The sequence below is a fragment of the Mercurialis annua genome, linkage group LG1-X (assembly GCF_937616625.2).
Source record: "Mercurialis annua linkage group LG1-X, ddMerAnnu1.2, whole genome shotgun sequence".
Taxonomy (NCBI): domain Eukaryota; kingdom Viridiplantae; phylum Streptophyta; class Magnoliopsida; order Malpighiales; family Euphorbiaceae; genus Mercurialis; species Mercurialis annua.
This window is the reverse complement of record NC_065570.1, coordinates 65,477,991-65,490,372: the sequence shown is the minus strand read 5'-3', so window position 1 is coordinate 65,490,372 and position 12,382 is coordinate 65,477,991. Positions and strand designations below refer to the sequence as shown.

The following is a 12,382-nucleotide window of genomic DNA, read 5'->3' as shown; positions in this document are numbered from 1 at the left end:
GGTTCATGACTTTCTTGCATAAATCACCTACAAAATAACACTTATCCAAGCATAATATCCTCAAACTAATAAATAACGCACACATTATACTTAAAAAAGGTATTATACAAGTTAAGCGTATCACTGGACGAATAAAGTGCTGCATATTGGAAACACCACCACATGTAGAGTGGAGAGTGCACATGCTCAGCTGAATTAGTGGCTCAACTCTTGCATCGGTTGATAGGAGTAAAATACTCCTATGTACTCGAGTTGTTTCTGTGCGCTTTAGTGTATTTTATCACGTATTTCGAGGTATTTGTGTGCCTTATCGTATGTGTGCGTGTTTCAGGAATATTGGAGCGTTACAGAGCGTATTTGGCTTAAAAGTGGGAAGAATCGAAAAAGAAACGATGTGGCAATTCTTAGAGACGCTGAAAGCACATTTGCATACATGAGAATCTGACCATACTGCACTATTTGAAGATTTTGGAGTAGTTAGAGACTTCTAACGAGTTTGTGTTCTTCATAAGAAATAAAGTAGACATCCTAAACTTTATAGGGGTTCAAGAACCAACTCGTTTGGAGGTTTCTAAATTGAGTTATGAAGTTAGTGGTTGTGCGGCAGAAAATTAACTCATGTCACGATCGTGACCTTGACTTACTTTGTAGGTCACAATCATGACCAGTGTAAATTTATGTACCGAGAGCTTTGGAGGAAGGGTGTCACGATCGTGATACTCACTTTGAGTGAAAATCACGATCGTGACAAGGGTTAAACTTGCTCTCAGATTTTAAATTTGAAGATTCAAGACTTAGGCCCACTTCCACTTTGGCCAAACCCAACTTGTACTAGGATGTCTTCTCACCTCTTTTGTGTTGCCTATATATGGCACTTTATCTATTTTTAGGGTATTCAACTTTTATTATAATAATTATTCCCTAATTTTAGTTCATAGTTAGAGTTTTTGGGGTCTGTGTGTAGCCACCAACCTTCATCTTCTTCATAATTTCCAGATTTTGTATTTTCCATCACTATTGGTGGCTTGGAGCTTTTATTTTAAAACAAGTCTTATCTATTAATGCAAGTGTTTATTTTTTTATTCTTCTAAATAAGCATTTCTTTATTATTTTTGTTTATTAATCATTAATATGATGTTTAGCATGGTTGGCTAAACCCCTATGTTCAGGGGTTGATATGACTTATGATTGTTGGTTGATTGGGAATGAATAGAATGACTTGTTTACATGTTCTAATCATTGAATCAAATGCTTGTTTTAGATTGATCTCTTAAAGTATGGTTTGTGTTTGGTTAATGCATTGAGAGATGGTTAATTAGATAGACCAAATGATTAGGAACCTAAATCATAGCACCGTGAGAGCGGGTTAGGAGTTAGGTAGCCGTTGAGTTGGATTATTAATTGCTTGTTAATTGCTTGTGTTTAATGTCACGAGAGTGAATTATACATTAACTGGTTGGTTGGATAGTAGTTTTGCCGTTTTGTGAGACTCGAGAAAGCGGGAATTGATGTTTTCGAAACAACTCGGTTCGTGTTGTATGCCATAATATTCGTTATCCATGATTTCTATAATTATTTGCTAGTATCAACCCTTGAACGCTTTTATCCACTTGTTTACCCGTTATCTATATTTGTTTTGATAGTTGTTAGTCAATTACTTTTGAACGTTTGTTTGATTATTGTTTGTTGAGTTAGTTTGTTTTAGTTGTTTAATTTAGTTGTTAATCTTCTCAAACTCGTTTTACTATCCGAATTTAGGCTTGTTAAGAAAATTCATTCTCATCAAATCCATTATCCTCGTATGTTCGACAACCCGGACTTATAGTCCACTCTATTACGAGTTGGATACCGTATACTTGCGGTAAATGACCAACACTAGTGCACTAGACACTGTTTGGACAAAGGTGGATAAGATTATAGATTTACAGATGAGTGATATTCGACATGTTACTGTCATTATTAATATTACTGTTTGTGAAAATTAATATTGTTATTATTATTAATATAAATGTTATGTATATTGGCAGGTTACACTTGAACAGTCAAGACAGAACACATGCGTCCGACGTCAAAAATTCCCATTCAACTACATGTCGTGCAAAGTCTCGCATTACTGTTTGGATTTAATATGTGAGGAACTGGTGCGAATGGTAGAGTTGAGTACGGATGTGGTAAATCAGTGTGGTTGTGCTCTGAGTTCAACTCATCGGATTCCATATGGATGTATATTAATTATATATATTACTGTTTTTATTAAAAATTAATATAATTGTTATGTATTTGTTTCAGAGACCCCGATCAGTCTGGACAGTGTCCACACATTTTGATGGGGTCACACCACGAGAATGGCCATGTCGAGGTCCCGAACCCTCTAGCTCCGGATCCATCCGTAGCTACTGAGCAGTAGGTAGATTTTTTCCTCTACCGGGTCTTCTACTCTGCAATATTCAATTTATAATAACATTAATTGAAATAAACTATTTATATTAACATTAATTAAAAAATAAAATTAACATAAGTAAATTCAAAACTAACCCTAAACTCTAAAATTAAACCCTAAACCCTAAACTCTAAATTATAAACTAAATTCTAAATTCTAAACCCTAAACTGTAAATTATAAACCCTAAATTTTAAGTTATAAATTCGAAACCCTACAATTATTCTCTACAATTATATTATACTAAACTAATATATCAAAACAATTAATTACGTAATTTTAATTGATTTATTAATTTTTTTCAAAAAAATTATAGGTGGCGTCGCCGCTAATTTTGAAAAAACGTCAACGCCCAATTAAAAAATTATAAAAAATGTAAATCAAACGTTTATCTTAAGTTTCCGTCTGATATCTTGCTCCCTTTCCGATATTTTTACTAAATACTCCCTCCGGTCCATAATATTTGTCGCATTTAGGAAATTTTTGTAGTCCATAATATTTATCATATTTAGAATATCAAGAGAGCATTTATTGTCATTTTCCAAATTTGTCCCTAATAATAAATAACTTAGTAAGAATAAAAACATTAGTCAAACATAAAAAATAGTAATTAATATGGACAATTTAGTAAAAGAGCATATAGATCAAGACATATTTATTATTTTTTTAATTTATTAAAATGGCCAAATGCGACAAATATTATGGACCGGAGGGAGTAATCGTTATATCCATTCGTCAGGGTTTAAATGAGTTGTGCTTTTTTATTTTCAAAATAAAAATAGGGGAAAGGGTATTTAGGTAATAATAGGAGCTGTGGATAGTAAAAAAAAGGGCGGCATTTAGGAGTCCACTAAGAATATAACCCCAAAAGAAGACCTGTCGGTTGATCTCACAATCTACATGGCACAAAAATGGGCCACCACATCATCAAAAATCCTAATTCAAGAAAATAGTGCTCTGTCCCCTCCAAGCAATCCAGCGGTACCCTATCCCCAACCCCTCATGTCTCTGTCCCACAAATTGTCCATCTCTGAGTAATGAGTTTTTCATAAATTGTTATTGTGTAATTTGGTGAAAGAAGTTTCAGTTGCAGAACAAGAACAATAATAGCAATGGAAGTGATAAACAGGTTTATAGCTCTGAAGAGTCATGTAGAGGGTGCACCGAGGGAATCGGATTTTGAGCTCAAAACGGAAGCAATTTCTTTAATGGTTGAGCCTCATTCCAATTGCATCATCCTCAAAAACCTCTATGTATCCATAGATCCTTATCAGATGAACCGTATGAAGAGTTACAGTTCTTCCCACAAGGCCGTCGATTCTTCAGCTGGAATCGTTCCTGGCCAAGTAAGTAACTTCAAAAAGGTTAATTCTATTAGTTTTTTTAACACGAACAATACAAATTAAGGGAACCAGCGTTACTTGTAATTCTGATTACAAATTACTAAGCATACTTATCTTGAAATGAACTCTCAGATCCATTGCAATACATATTATTATGTGTATAATGTTTTTGGATTCATGGCAATATGTTAATAACTAAATTTTGAATGGACAGGCTATTGAAGCTCAAGGCATAGCAAAAGTAGTGGCTTCAGGCAATCCCGACTATGAAAAGGATCACTTGGTTGTGGGTTTCATAAGCTGGGGAGAGTATACTGTGACAAAATCACCTGCCTCGTTAGCTAAATTGGACCCTTTGGGTTTCCCATTGTCCTACCATCTTAGCATATTAGGTAATGAACTCGATATCTTTTTAATTACAATCGGAAGCACGAATCAAATCCGAGACTTCTAAATCAAAATATAATAACTTACTATTTAGGCTATGGCCGTGAGAACTGGAATGAACTCGATTTATCGGCCTTATTGGTTAGTAGACTTAGTCGAAATTGGCACAGTTTTAGCGAATGCAAATCTATGCGGTTCAAGTCCGAATCAAAAAGAATTTTCAGAATTTAAAAATATATCACCAATAAAATGTGCATCTCTGGCTGCGTTGTTTGTTTAAAAATGACAAAAAAAAACACATATTAATTAGTTTGAATGTTTTAACAAGTTACAGGATCCAGTGGACTGACAGCATATGCTGGATTTTTTGATATATGCAAGCCTAGGAAAGGAGAGAAAGTGTTTGTATCAGCTGCTTGTGGATCAGTTGGAAATTTGGTAGGACAATATGCAAAGCTCTTTGGCTGCTATGTAGTAGGGTGTGCTGGAAGTAAAGAAAAGGTTTAATCTGTCATATAATCGTATTCAATATTATTTATGATTATAAGAATGTGAGCTAAATATGTCAAACTGACATGATTTTATAGGTAGCATTATTAAAAGACAAGCTTGGATTTGATGATGCATTCAACTATAAGGAACAAACTGACTTAAAGTCTACCCTGAAGAGGTTAGATGTTCGATCGATCTCTCAGATTCTGTATAGTATGAGTTCTTATTGTCAATAATATGTAATAATATATTTCAACTAATTTTGGTTAAGTCCAATGAATGGTCTAAATTATTTCAAAAAAAACACCTATTGAGTATATAATGATGTTATCCACCAAATACTAATATGAATCAACTATCAATTATCGTATAATTGGTTGGACTAAATAGCTGAACTAAACCGACAATTGATATCGGTGAGCCATTGCCAAAATTTAACTCGTGTGGTTTGAAATGCTTGAATAGGTATTTTCCTGATGGTATTGATATATATTTCGACAACGTTGGATCCGAAATGCTGGAAGCAGCAATTACCAATATGAACAACTTTGGTAGAATATCTGCATGTGGAGCAATCTCAGAGTATACAAACATGGAAAGAAAACCAACAATCGATATGATAGATATAGTGTACAAGAGGATCAAAATGCAAGGATTCTTAATGCCTGATCACTTGAACCTTCATTCAGAATTCATGTCAACAACTTGTGTTTACATTCGTAATGGCAAGATTCAAATCCTAGAGGATGTCTCAAATGGCGTGGAGAGCATTCCTTCATCATTCATTGGACTGTTTAGTGGAGATAATGTTGGAAAGAAGATGGTCAAGCTTTTTGAAGAAGATTGATTGCCAATGTGAGACTCCACAAACAAAATGGTAAACTATTTTATTGCTCCCTTAATCAAATAATTATGTATTGATTGGCAATGTAACATCTCAATTGGAGAGGTTAAGCCTCCTATTTTCAAGATTTGGTTTATTCTTGTCTTCTCTTGTTCGTATTTAGGTTGATTTGCCCATGATGGATTGACTCAAACCCTGACAGTAGTAGACCTGACAATTTTAGACATGATACAATTAAATGATACGACATGACTCATAGTTAAATGGATTTGGATTATAAAAGGGTTAATCCACTTATAACACGATTATTTCATGTCTAAACAGGTTAACCTTGTCTAATTTATTTAAACACTATTAAATATTTAGAATTTTATTAAATTCTTAATTATTTTTATATTTTTTTATTATATTTTTTATTTTAATAGATATTAATAATTTTCTTTGTATTTATATTAAATAAGTATTTATAAATGTCATGTAACTTGTGTTATAAACATGTCAAGTTTGAATTTTGATATATCACACACGAGTATTAATCGCAAGTGTTCGTGTCTAGTCTATCATCTTTTGTGTTTAGACAGACACGATCCATATACAATCCGCAGACATCCATAGCAAACAGATGGAGATTGATAATATGGAGTGAGCATATTTCAAGATGGAGAACACACAAGGATTTTTCACTGTAATTTAAGAAAGTCATCAAAGTAAAAATGTTGTGGTAATTGAGTGTTTTCTTATGTGCAAATATCAAGATTTGGGTTTCAATACCGTGTAAGTGACATCAATGTTAAACAAATTCCGAAGAAAAAAAGCAGTTAAACAAATTACTTTAACTTTATTTTTCTTCAATTTCATATTGTAACATTTCTACTCAGCTAAGTATACAGATGATAATGCAACCTTTCTGCATCATTATTTCTATATCAAATAGATTTTTACTGTGTCAAATGCAGTGACTTGAATCAAAATCTTCTGCTGACAAAAGACCAGTGATGAAATTCTTGAGCCTTTCAGCACCTGGACCAGGCTTAAGGTCAGTGCTGTTTGGTCTGATATTATTAAGGACACTCATATTTGAATCTCCTTCATTACTGAACCACCACCCACTTGGCGAAAACCCGTCAGCATTTCGACCTAAAATGTCGGAGTCGATCTTATCAAGCACCGAATCGTCGCTGTCGAATTTTCTTGCAAATGGTGCATTGCTATCCACCATAGCTTGGAAATCATCAAGAGTGAGAAAATGAGGGTGCTGCTTTGGAGGATTATCCCAAGATATGAAGTGAAGGTCATGGTTTACTGTTGTGTTCTTGAACTCCTCGGCGTTGCAGATTACTGTGTGAAAATAACCCTCCGGCGAAGAGAGGAAATTTGCATAGTACATTAGGACTATCCTCGGCAGATTGTCCCATCCCCATATGCAGTACTCGATAAAAGGACGAGAGAGCATCATCCAAGCAGAACCTGAAAAAAATAAATTGGTTTATTCCAAAACCGAATGAAATTGAATTTATAAGCATATTATAAAAGCATTCAAACTGAACCAAATCAAGCTAATCGGTTTGGTTGATTTTTGATTTTGTTTGTACCGAAATTGATTTTTTTTACGTCCAAAACTAAACTGAACTAAAAAAATTGTTCTTCTATTAAATTTTCAGACCAAACTGAATTTATTTTAGCGGTTTGGTTTGACTTTTACACACCCCTAGTTGCAGCTGCTACTGCTACATAGCTTTTATACTTCTAAATCTGAAAACAGAGAAAGCTACATTGTTCTAAACTGAAATTTCAATCACATGACTTCTTCTACAAGTAAAACTCTATTATAAGAGCTCGAATCTGTATTAATCGGCACTTAACACAACAATTATAATTATATTCCAAAATTAATAAAAACAAATTAATTATTATCAGGTCTATCATCCTTGTGTCTCTAATTGCTAGTAAATGATTAAAAACAAATTAAATTGGTGATTTGTCTTACCAGTGAACAATTTATAGGCTGTTGGCAAGCGTCTTTCCTCTGATGTCCAATAAACATCTGACTTTTGTAAGCTATAGAGCCCAGGATCAATAATTACAGGCCTAGCTCTATGATATCTGTGGAACACAGCAGAAAGTTCATTCTTAGTACACAAATTCAACAAATTAATAAAAAGATTAAGAAAAATTAGAGAATAAATGAACTCCATACTCCTTCCAGCCGATGTCACTTGTGTGCTCAATAAAATTAAGGTTTCTTGGAATTTCAGACAAAGTGTGAAGCAGATCTGTGACATAAAACAGAATTTGTGACATAAAATAAAAAACTTTCTGTTTCCAATATAATAAAACAGAATTTAGATTTTATTTAGAATTAACAAAGTTAAATCAGATGATGAAGCTATATATTCAGAGCAACGAATCAAATGAAGAGGGATTTAAATATGATGATGTGGCATTTTGTTAGTTAATTATGGTTAAGGAACTAAATCTAGTGAAACAAAAACAAGCAGACAAAATTTTACAAATTTAGTGAAGAGAAGAAAATAGCAAGTATTTGGTACTAATATAAAATTAGAAACATGCTTAAAATGCTAGCAACCTATAATCAACCTACCAACCAACACCCGTATCAAAACAAATAAAAACGTAAAAGTTTGAAGTGCATTGTAACAACAAGTGAAAAATGCAGAGCTAGATTAAAAAAATGCAACTTTCTGATATTGAACATAACTTGTCTAGTAACCATTTTAGTGTTTTCATTTTGCAACACAGAGACCAACAAAATTGGGCAATTATTAAAATCCAAAATCTCAAGAACAAAAAATACTTAAAAAAAGCAACTTTTACTGAATCAAAGACCAAAAAATGTACCATCTTGAGTTACCAAAGGATAATCAGAAGCACTTAGATTGATAAACCAATCCCAGTGACCACCATCTCTCAACAAAATAGCAGCAGCATGAAGAGTATTAGTGACCATAGTAGGACCTCTATAAGTAACCAAATTAGACCTAACAATAACTCTCACATTCCCAACTTTATTAAAAACCTCATCTTCTCTTACCCACTTAGCCAACTCCAATCTCTCCTCCGCAGACGCCTCCAAATCCAAATGCACAGCATACTGATTCCTAGGATGATACAAAGCTTTCAATGTTCTTTTTACACTAACTACATCTCCCGCTGACCCCGATATTAAATACGCGAGACGCGGTATTGTAAGTGATGAAGATAAAACTGGGTTTTTTGGTAATTTGGACTCCACAAAATGTGGAACATCGAAATGTAAATGATGAGTCTTTTTGGTATGGGTGTAAAGAAAAAGAAACTGGGTAGTTGTAAAAGAGGATGTAATTATAGTGAAAAGGATTAAAAGGGTAGATAGTAAAAGTGTTGATGTTAGTAAGAGAAACCATGTTTTTTGCTTCTTTTGTAGTTTACTATGAAGGGTGGTGTTTGTTTCCATGGAAAAGAATGGTAGAAAATCTGCAGAAACCAAAAAAGTTTATTGGGATCTGTTTTATTTTTACTGGGAAATGTAGGAGGAACCAATCAAGAATGAAGATTGATAATTAATGGTGGGAGCGAGAGGGGACTAAAATGGAATTATTGCGTTCTGTGTTTAGTCCACTGGGAGTGCTTGCCACAGCCACAAGACCTGAAGAAGACTATTGTACTTTCTTTATGTCGTAGACGTGTCTTGCACGCGCCGAATTCAGAAAGTGATATTAGCTCTTATTGGGAGTTTTCGGTGTCCTTGTTTTTGTGGGACAGAATGAGCATAAGCACTAATTTGGTATATTTTGAACATTATTGTGTGATATTAGCATGTTACTAGTGGTGAAAACTTTGAGAAAAAAGAGTTTATTACATATAAAATCACCACCTTTACACGAAATTGCAAAAATAATACGACCTTTGAAACGTGGCAATTCAGGGCACCACCTTTCGTTTCTTTTCAAAAACAACATATATACATTTTTAGTGGCGTTTTTGCTGATATGGCATGACACGTGGCACTCCTATTAGGTGTCCAAATCAGCAAAATTTAATCTAAAAACGTGCCCATGTTGTTTTTGAAAAGAAATGAAAGGTGATGCCCTGAATTGACACGTTTTAAAGGTCGTGTTATTTTTGAGAATTCGTGTAAAAGTGGTGATTTCATATGTAATTAACCCTAAAAAACAATGGTGAAAACAATTTTCTTTTAAACAAATGATCAACGCACTCCCTAAATTTATAATACGGAATTATCTAATCCAATTTATATTTTTTTGAGCAATTAATCCGGAATTTTTTATTTTTGGATCAAATAACCTCATAATTTATATTTTTATTTCAAAAAATAGATTTAGGATAATTATATCGCAACAATTAGAGAAATATCTAATTACTTTTTTTGCATTTCTCGAATCCGATTTGTATTTTATGCGTTTTAAAAATACAATTATGAGATTACTTGATCCAATATTGAAGAGTTTTGGGATTAGTTGCTCAAAAAAAGTATAAATTAAATTAGATGATCCCGTGTCACAAGTTTAGGAGGCGCGTTGACTCTTTGTTCATTTTCTGTTTAAAAGGCTTAACCTATTAAAATTCTATTCACTTTTAACTTTTTATTAAAAAAAATTTCATTTTCAGATTTCTAAATGTACCACTTTTAATTATATGATCCTTAGATTAAATTTGTTTTTTTCTTTCTAATTCCTCAACTATACAAAAATGCATGTTCAAGTTTTTGAATAATAAAAATGACGCCGTTTTATTACATTCCAACATGGAATTTTTTTACCCTAAACAACCAGTGGCGGAACCAGAACTCAAACTCAGGAGAGTTTAAATTTTACGTTTCACTATTTAAAAAAAATAAAACTTTTAAAAACAAAAAATATCACTTGTAGGGGCGGTTTTAACTGTCCCTACAAGGAAAAACCGCCACTATCGCTTGTAAGGGCGGTTACATGAAAAAATGTGTTCTTTTAAAATTTTATTCCGGCGAGGAGGGTCGACCGACCCTCCTGACCCTCCCGTGGTTCCGCCCATATATTTTCATTAATCAAGAACTTGAATATGTATTTTCGCTAAGTGAAAAAAATCAGACAAGAACAAAAATTAATTTAAAGATCAAACAATCAAAAGTAGTGTCGTTTACAGATCTGGAAATGAGCTTTTTTTTATTAATCTGATCTCTTTTAAAAGTTTATTATTCATTAAGTTCTTGTACTATTCATCTTTTATTTAATAAATTCTTTATGGACGGAAATTATGAATGAATAGTTAAGTTGTCGTTAAGCGGTACATACTTTTCATATTCAAATAACAAAATGTCTCCATATTGATATATTCGGTCTTTTTTTATTTTTTTATTCAATAAGTCTTTATAGTTAAATTTTTTTTATTTATCTGACCCCTCTTCAAGTTTGATGATGTCGTCCATTTTATCCGCTTGTTGAGTTAGATGGACAATTGAATTTTAACCTCACATGCATTTTTTATGACGCGTGTCATTTATGCTTCCAATCAGTTCAAAAAAGGACTTAAGAGTTCAAAATAAATCAAATATAAAATTAGGTAAAGATAGAAATTTTAAAAAGACCGGAAAAATTAATTTTTTTATATAGAGACTTAAAAATAAATTTAGCCTTAAAATACAAATTTATTTTTCAATAGTTTATACTTTCGTAATGCTGAATCATACAACTGAAATAATAAATCAAGAACTGGTTTTGGATTGAATAGAATGGTTTTGGATTGAATAGAAAATAGATAGATTTCGATTTTTTTAGAAAAATAAAGAAATTCCATGGTACCAAAAATTAATTATGAGATGATTAATGTAATTCTTTTTTCCTTAAAAAACACTTAGAATAAGTACATATTAGTTAAACTAATTTTCTAATATTACTAATTTAGTAAGCAAAACTCCATTTTTATAATCAATTGTATCATCTTTCAATAATTAAAATTTTAAAAGGATAATGTCCGTTGAGTATAAAATTACTTAACAAAATTAAGTTCAAAAGATCAAAATCTATCTACTATCTATTATATATGGAAAATGCTTTATAACCCAACACTTTGTACCAATTCTATGATTGACAAGTGGCAACATGTAATTGATTCTCACCCTTTTCTTCTTTTTAATATATTTTCTTTCTTTTTAATTCTTTCATTTATATTATGTAAATGACAATTAATCACATTAAATGTTAATTTATCTAATTTAACAATATATAATTATTCTATACATTTGTTTCAATTGGCAATATATAATTACATATCTTTAATTAATTGTAATTTTTATATTACTATTTTAATTATATAATTTCAATAATAATTTCGTTTATATAAATGCTAATATTTTTTTTGTTATGTTCTTCATAAACTTTACTTTATATACCATATTTGTCTCCTTTTAATTTTGGTACATTTTCTTTGCAAAATAATTAATTAAAAGTAATGTTGAAACAAATCACGGATTTAAATTTTATTTATATCTAATATCTTCTAATTTTATTTATACCTAACCACCTTCTAATTTTATTTATACCTAACCGCCTTGTTAAAACATGCAAATAAATTTTAAATAAAATTTTGCGTTTAATAGAATTTTTTTTTTCCGAATAAGGAAAATCATGATGCTTAAATTTGTAAAACTCTACAGCTCTACAAATACTAAAAAAAGCAAAAGAATATAGAAAAATTAATTTATAGTTTATATATTAAATAATATGTAATAATTAAAAACATTCCAATTTTATTTAAATATAGGTCTAATCATACATATAATACACAGTGGCAGATCCAGGACTTCGATATGGTGGGGTCCACATATTAAAAATTCAAATTAAAAAATATAAAACATTTAGCTAACCAGTAATAATAAAATT

The 12,382-nt window shown here is 31.7% G+C and overlaps 2 protein-coding genes across 4 annotated transcripts; one reads left to right on the top strand and one right to left on the bottom strand.

Moving 5' to 3' along the window:
* The first annotated feature begins 3,390 nt into the window (after nt 1–3,390).
* On the top strand, nt 3,391–7,207 carry LOC126662164 (2-alkenal reductase (NADP(+)-dependent)-like). Of its 3 annotated transcripts, none has more exons than XM_050356069.2 (6): nt 3,391–3,784; nt 3,996–4,173; nt 4,503–4,669; nt 4,756–4,838; nt 5,126–5,537; nt 6,461–7,207. In XM_050356069.2, the coding sequence occupies exons 1-5, from the start codon at nt 3,551–3,553 to the stop codon at nt 5,505–5,507; spliced, it is 1,044 nt and encodes a 347-aa protein (XP_050212026.1). In that variant the 5' UTR covers nt 3,391–3,550; the 3' UTR covers nt 5,508–5,537; nt 6,461–7,207. The 3 variants fall into 3 exon arrangements, with proteins under 3 accessions (XP_050212026.1, XP_050212019.1, XP_055960296.1); XM_050356062.2 differs by lacking the exon at nt 6,461–7,207 and adding an exon at nt 6,061–6,340; XM_056104321.1 differs by lacking the exon at nt 6,461–7,207 and having other exon boundaries at nt 5,126–5,648.
* Nucleotides 6,323–9,151, bottom strand: LOC126662156 (beta-glucuronosyltransferase GlcAT14B-like). The gene is made up of 4 exons (XM_050356050.2): nt 8,364–9,151; nt 7,702–7,777; nt 7,492–7,607; nt 6,323–6,971 (listed from the first exon to the last, which is right to left on the bottom strand). Exons 1-4 carry the CDS (start codon nt 8,956–8,958, stop codon nt 6,451–6,453), a joined length of 1,308 nt encoding a protein of 435 aa, XP_050212007.1. The 5' UTR covers nt 8,959–9,151; the 3' UTR covers nt 6,323–6,450.
* Nucleotides 9,152–12,382: the final 3,231 nt, after the last annotated feature.

Bases quoted from the DNA above. Each gene is read 5' to 3' on its own strand.
- LOC126662156 (XM_050356050.2), bottom strand. From the start codon at position 8,958: ATGGAAACAAACACCACCCTTCATAGTAAACTACAAAAGAAGCAAAAA. The intron at 7,778-8,363 runs GTACATTTTTTG...TTTATGTCACAG, and splicing joins TCCTTTGGTAACTCAAGATG to ATCTGCTTCACACTTTGTCT. The intron at 6,972-7,491 runs GTAAGACAAATC...TATTTTTTTCAG, and splicing joins AGCCTATAAATTGTTCACTG to GTTCTGCTTGGATGATGCTC.
- LOC126662164 (XM_050356069.2), top strand. From the start codon at position 3,551: ATGGAAGTGATAAACAGGTTTATAGCTCTGAAGAGTCATGTAGAGGGT. The intron at 4,670-4,755 runs GTTTAATCTGTC...ATGATTTTATAG, and splicing joins GTGCTGGAAGTAAAGAAAAG to GTAGCATTATTAAAAGACAA. The intron at 4,839-5,125 runs GTTAGATGTTCG...ATGCTTGAATAG, and splicing joins TTAAAGTCTACCCTGAAGAG to GTATTTTCCTGATGGTATTG.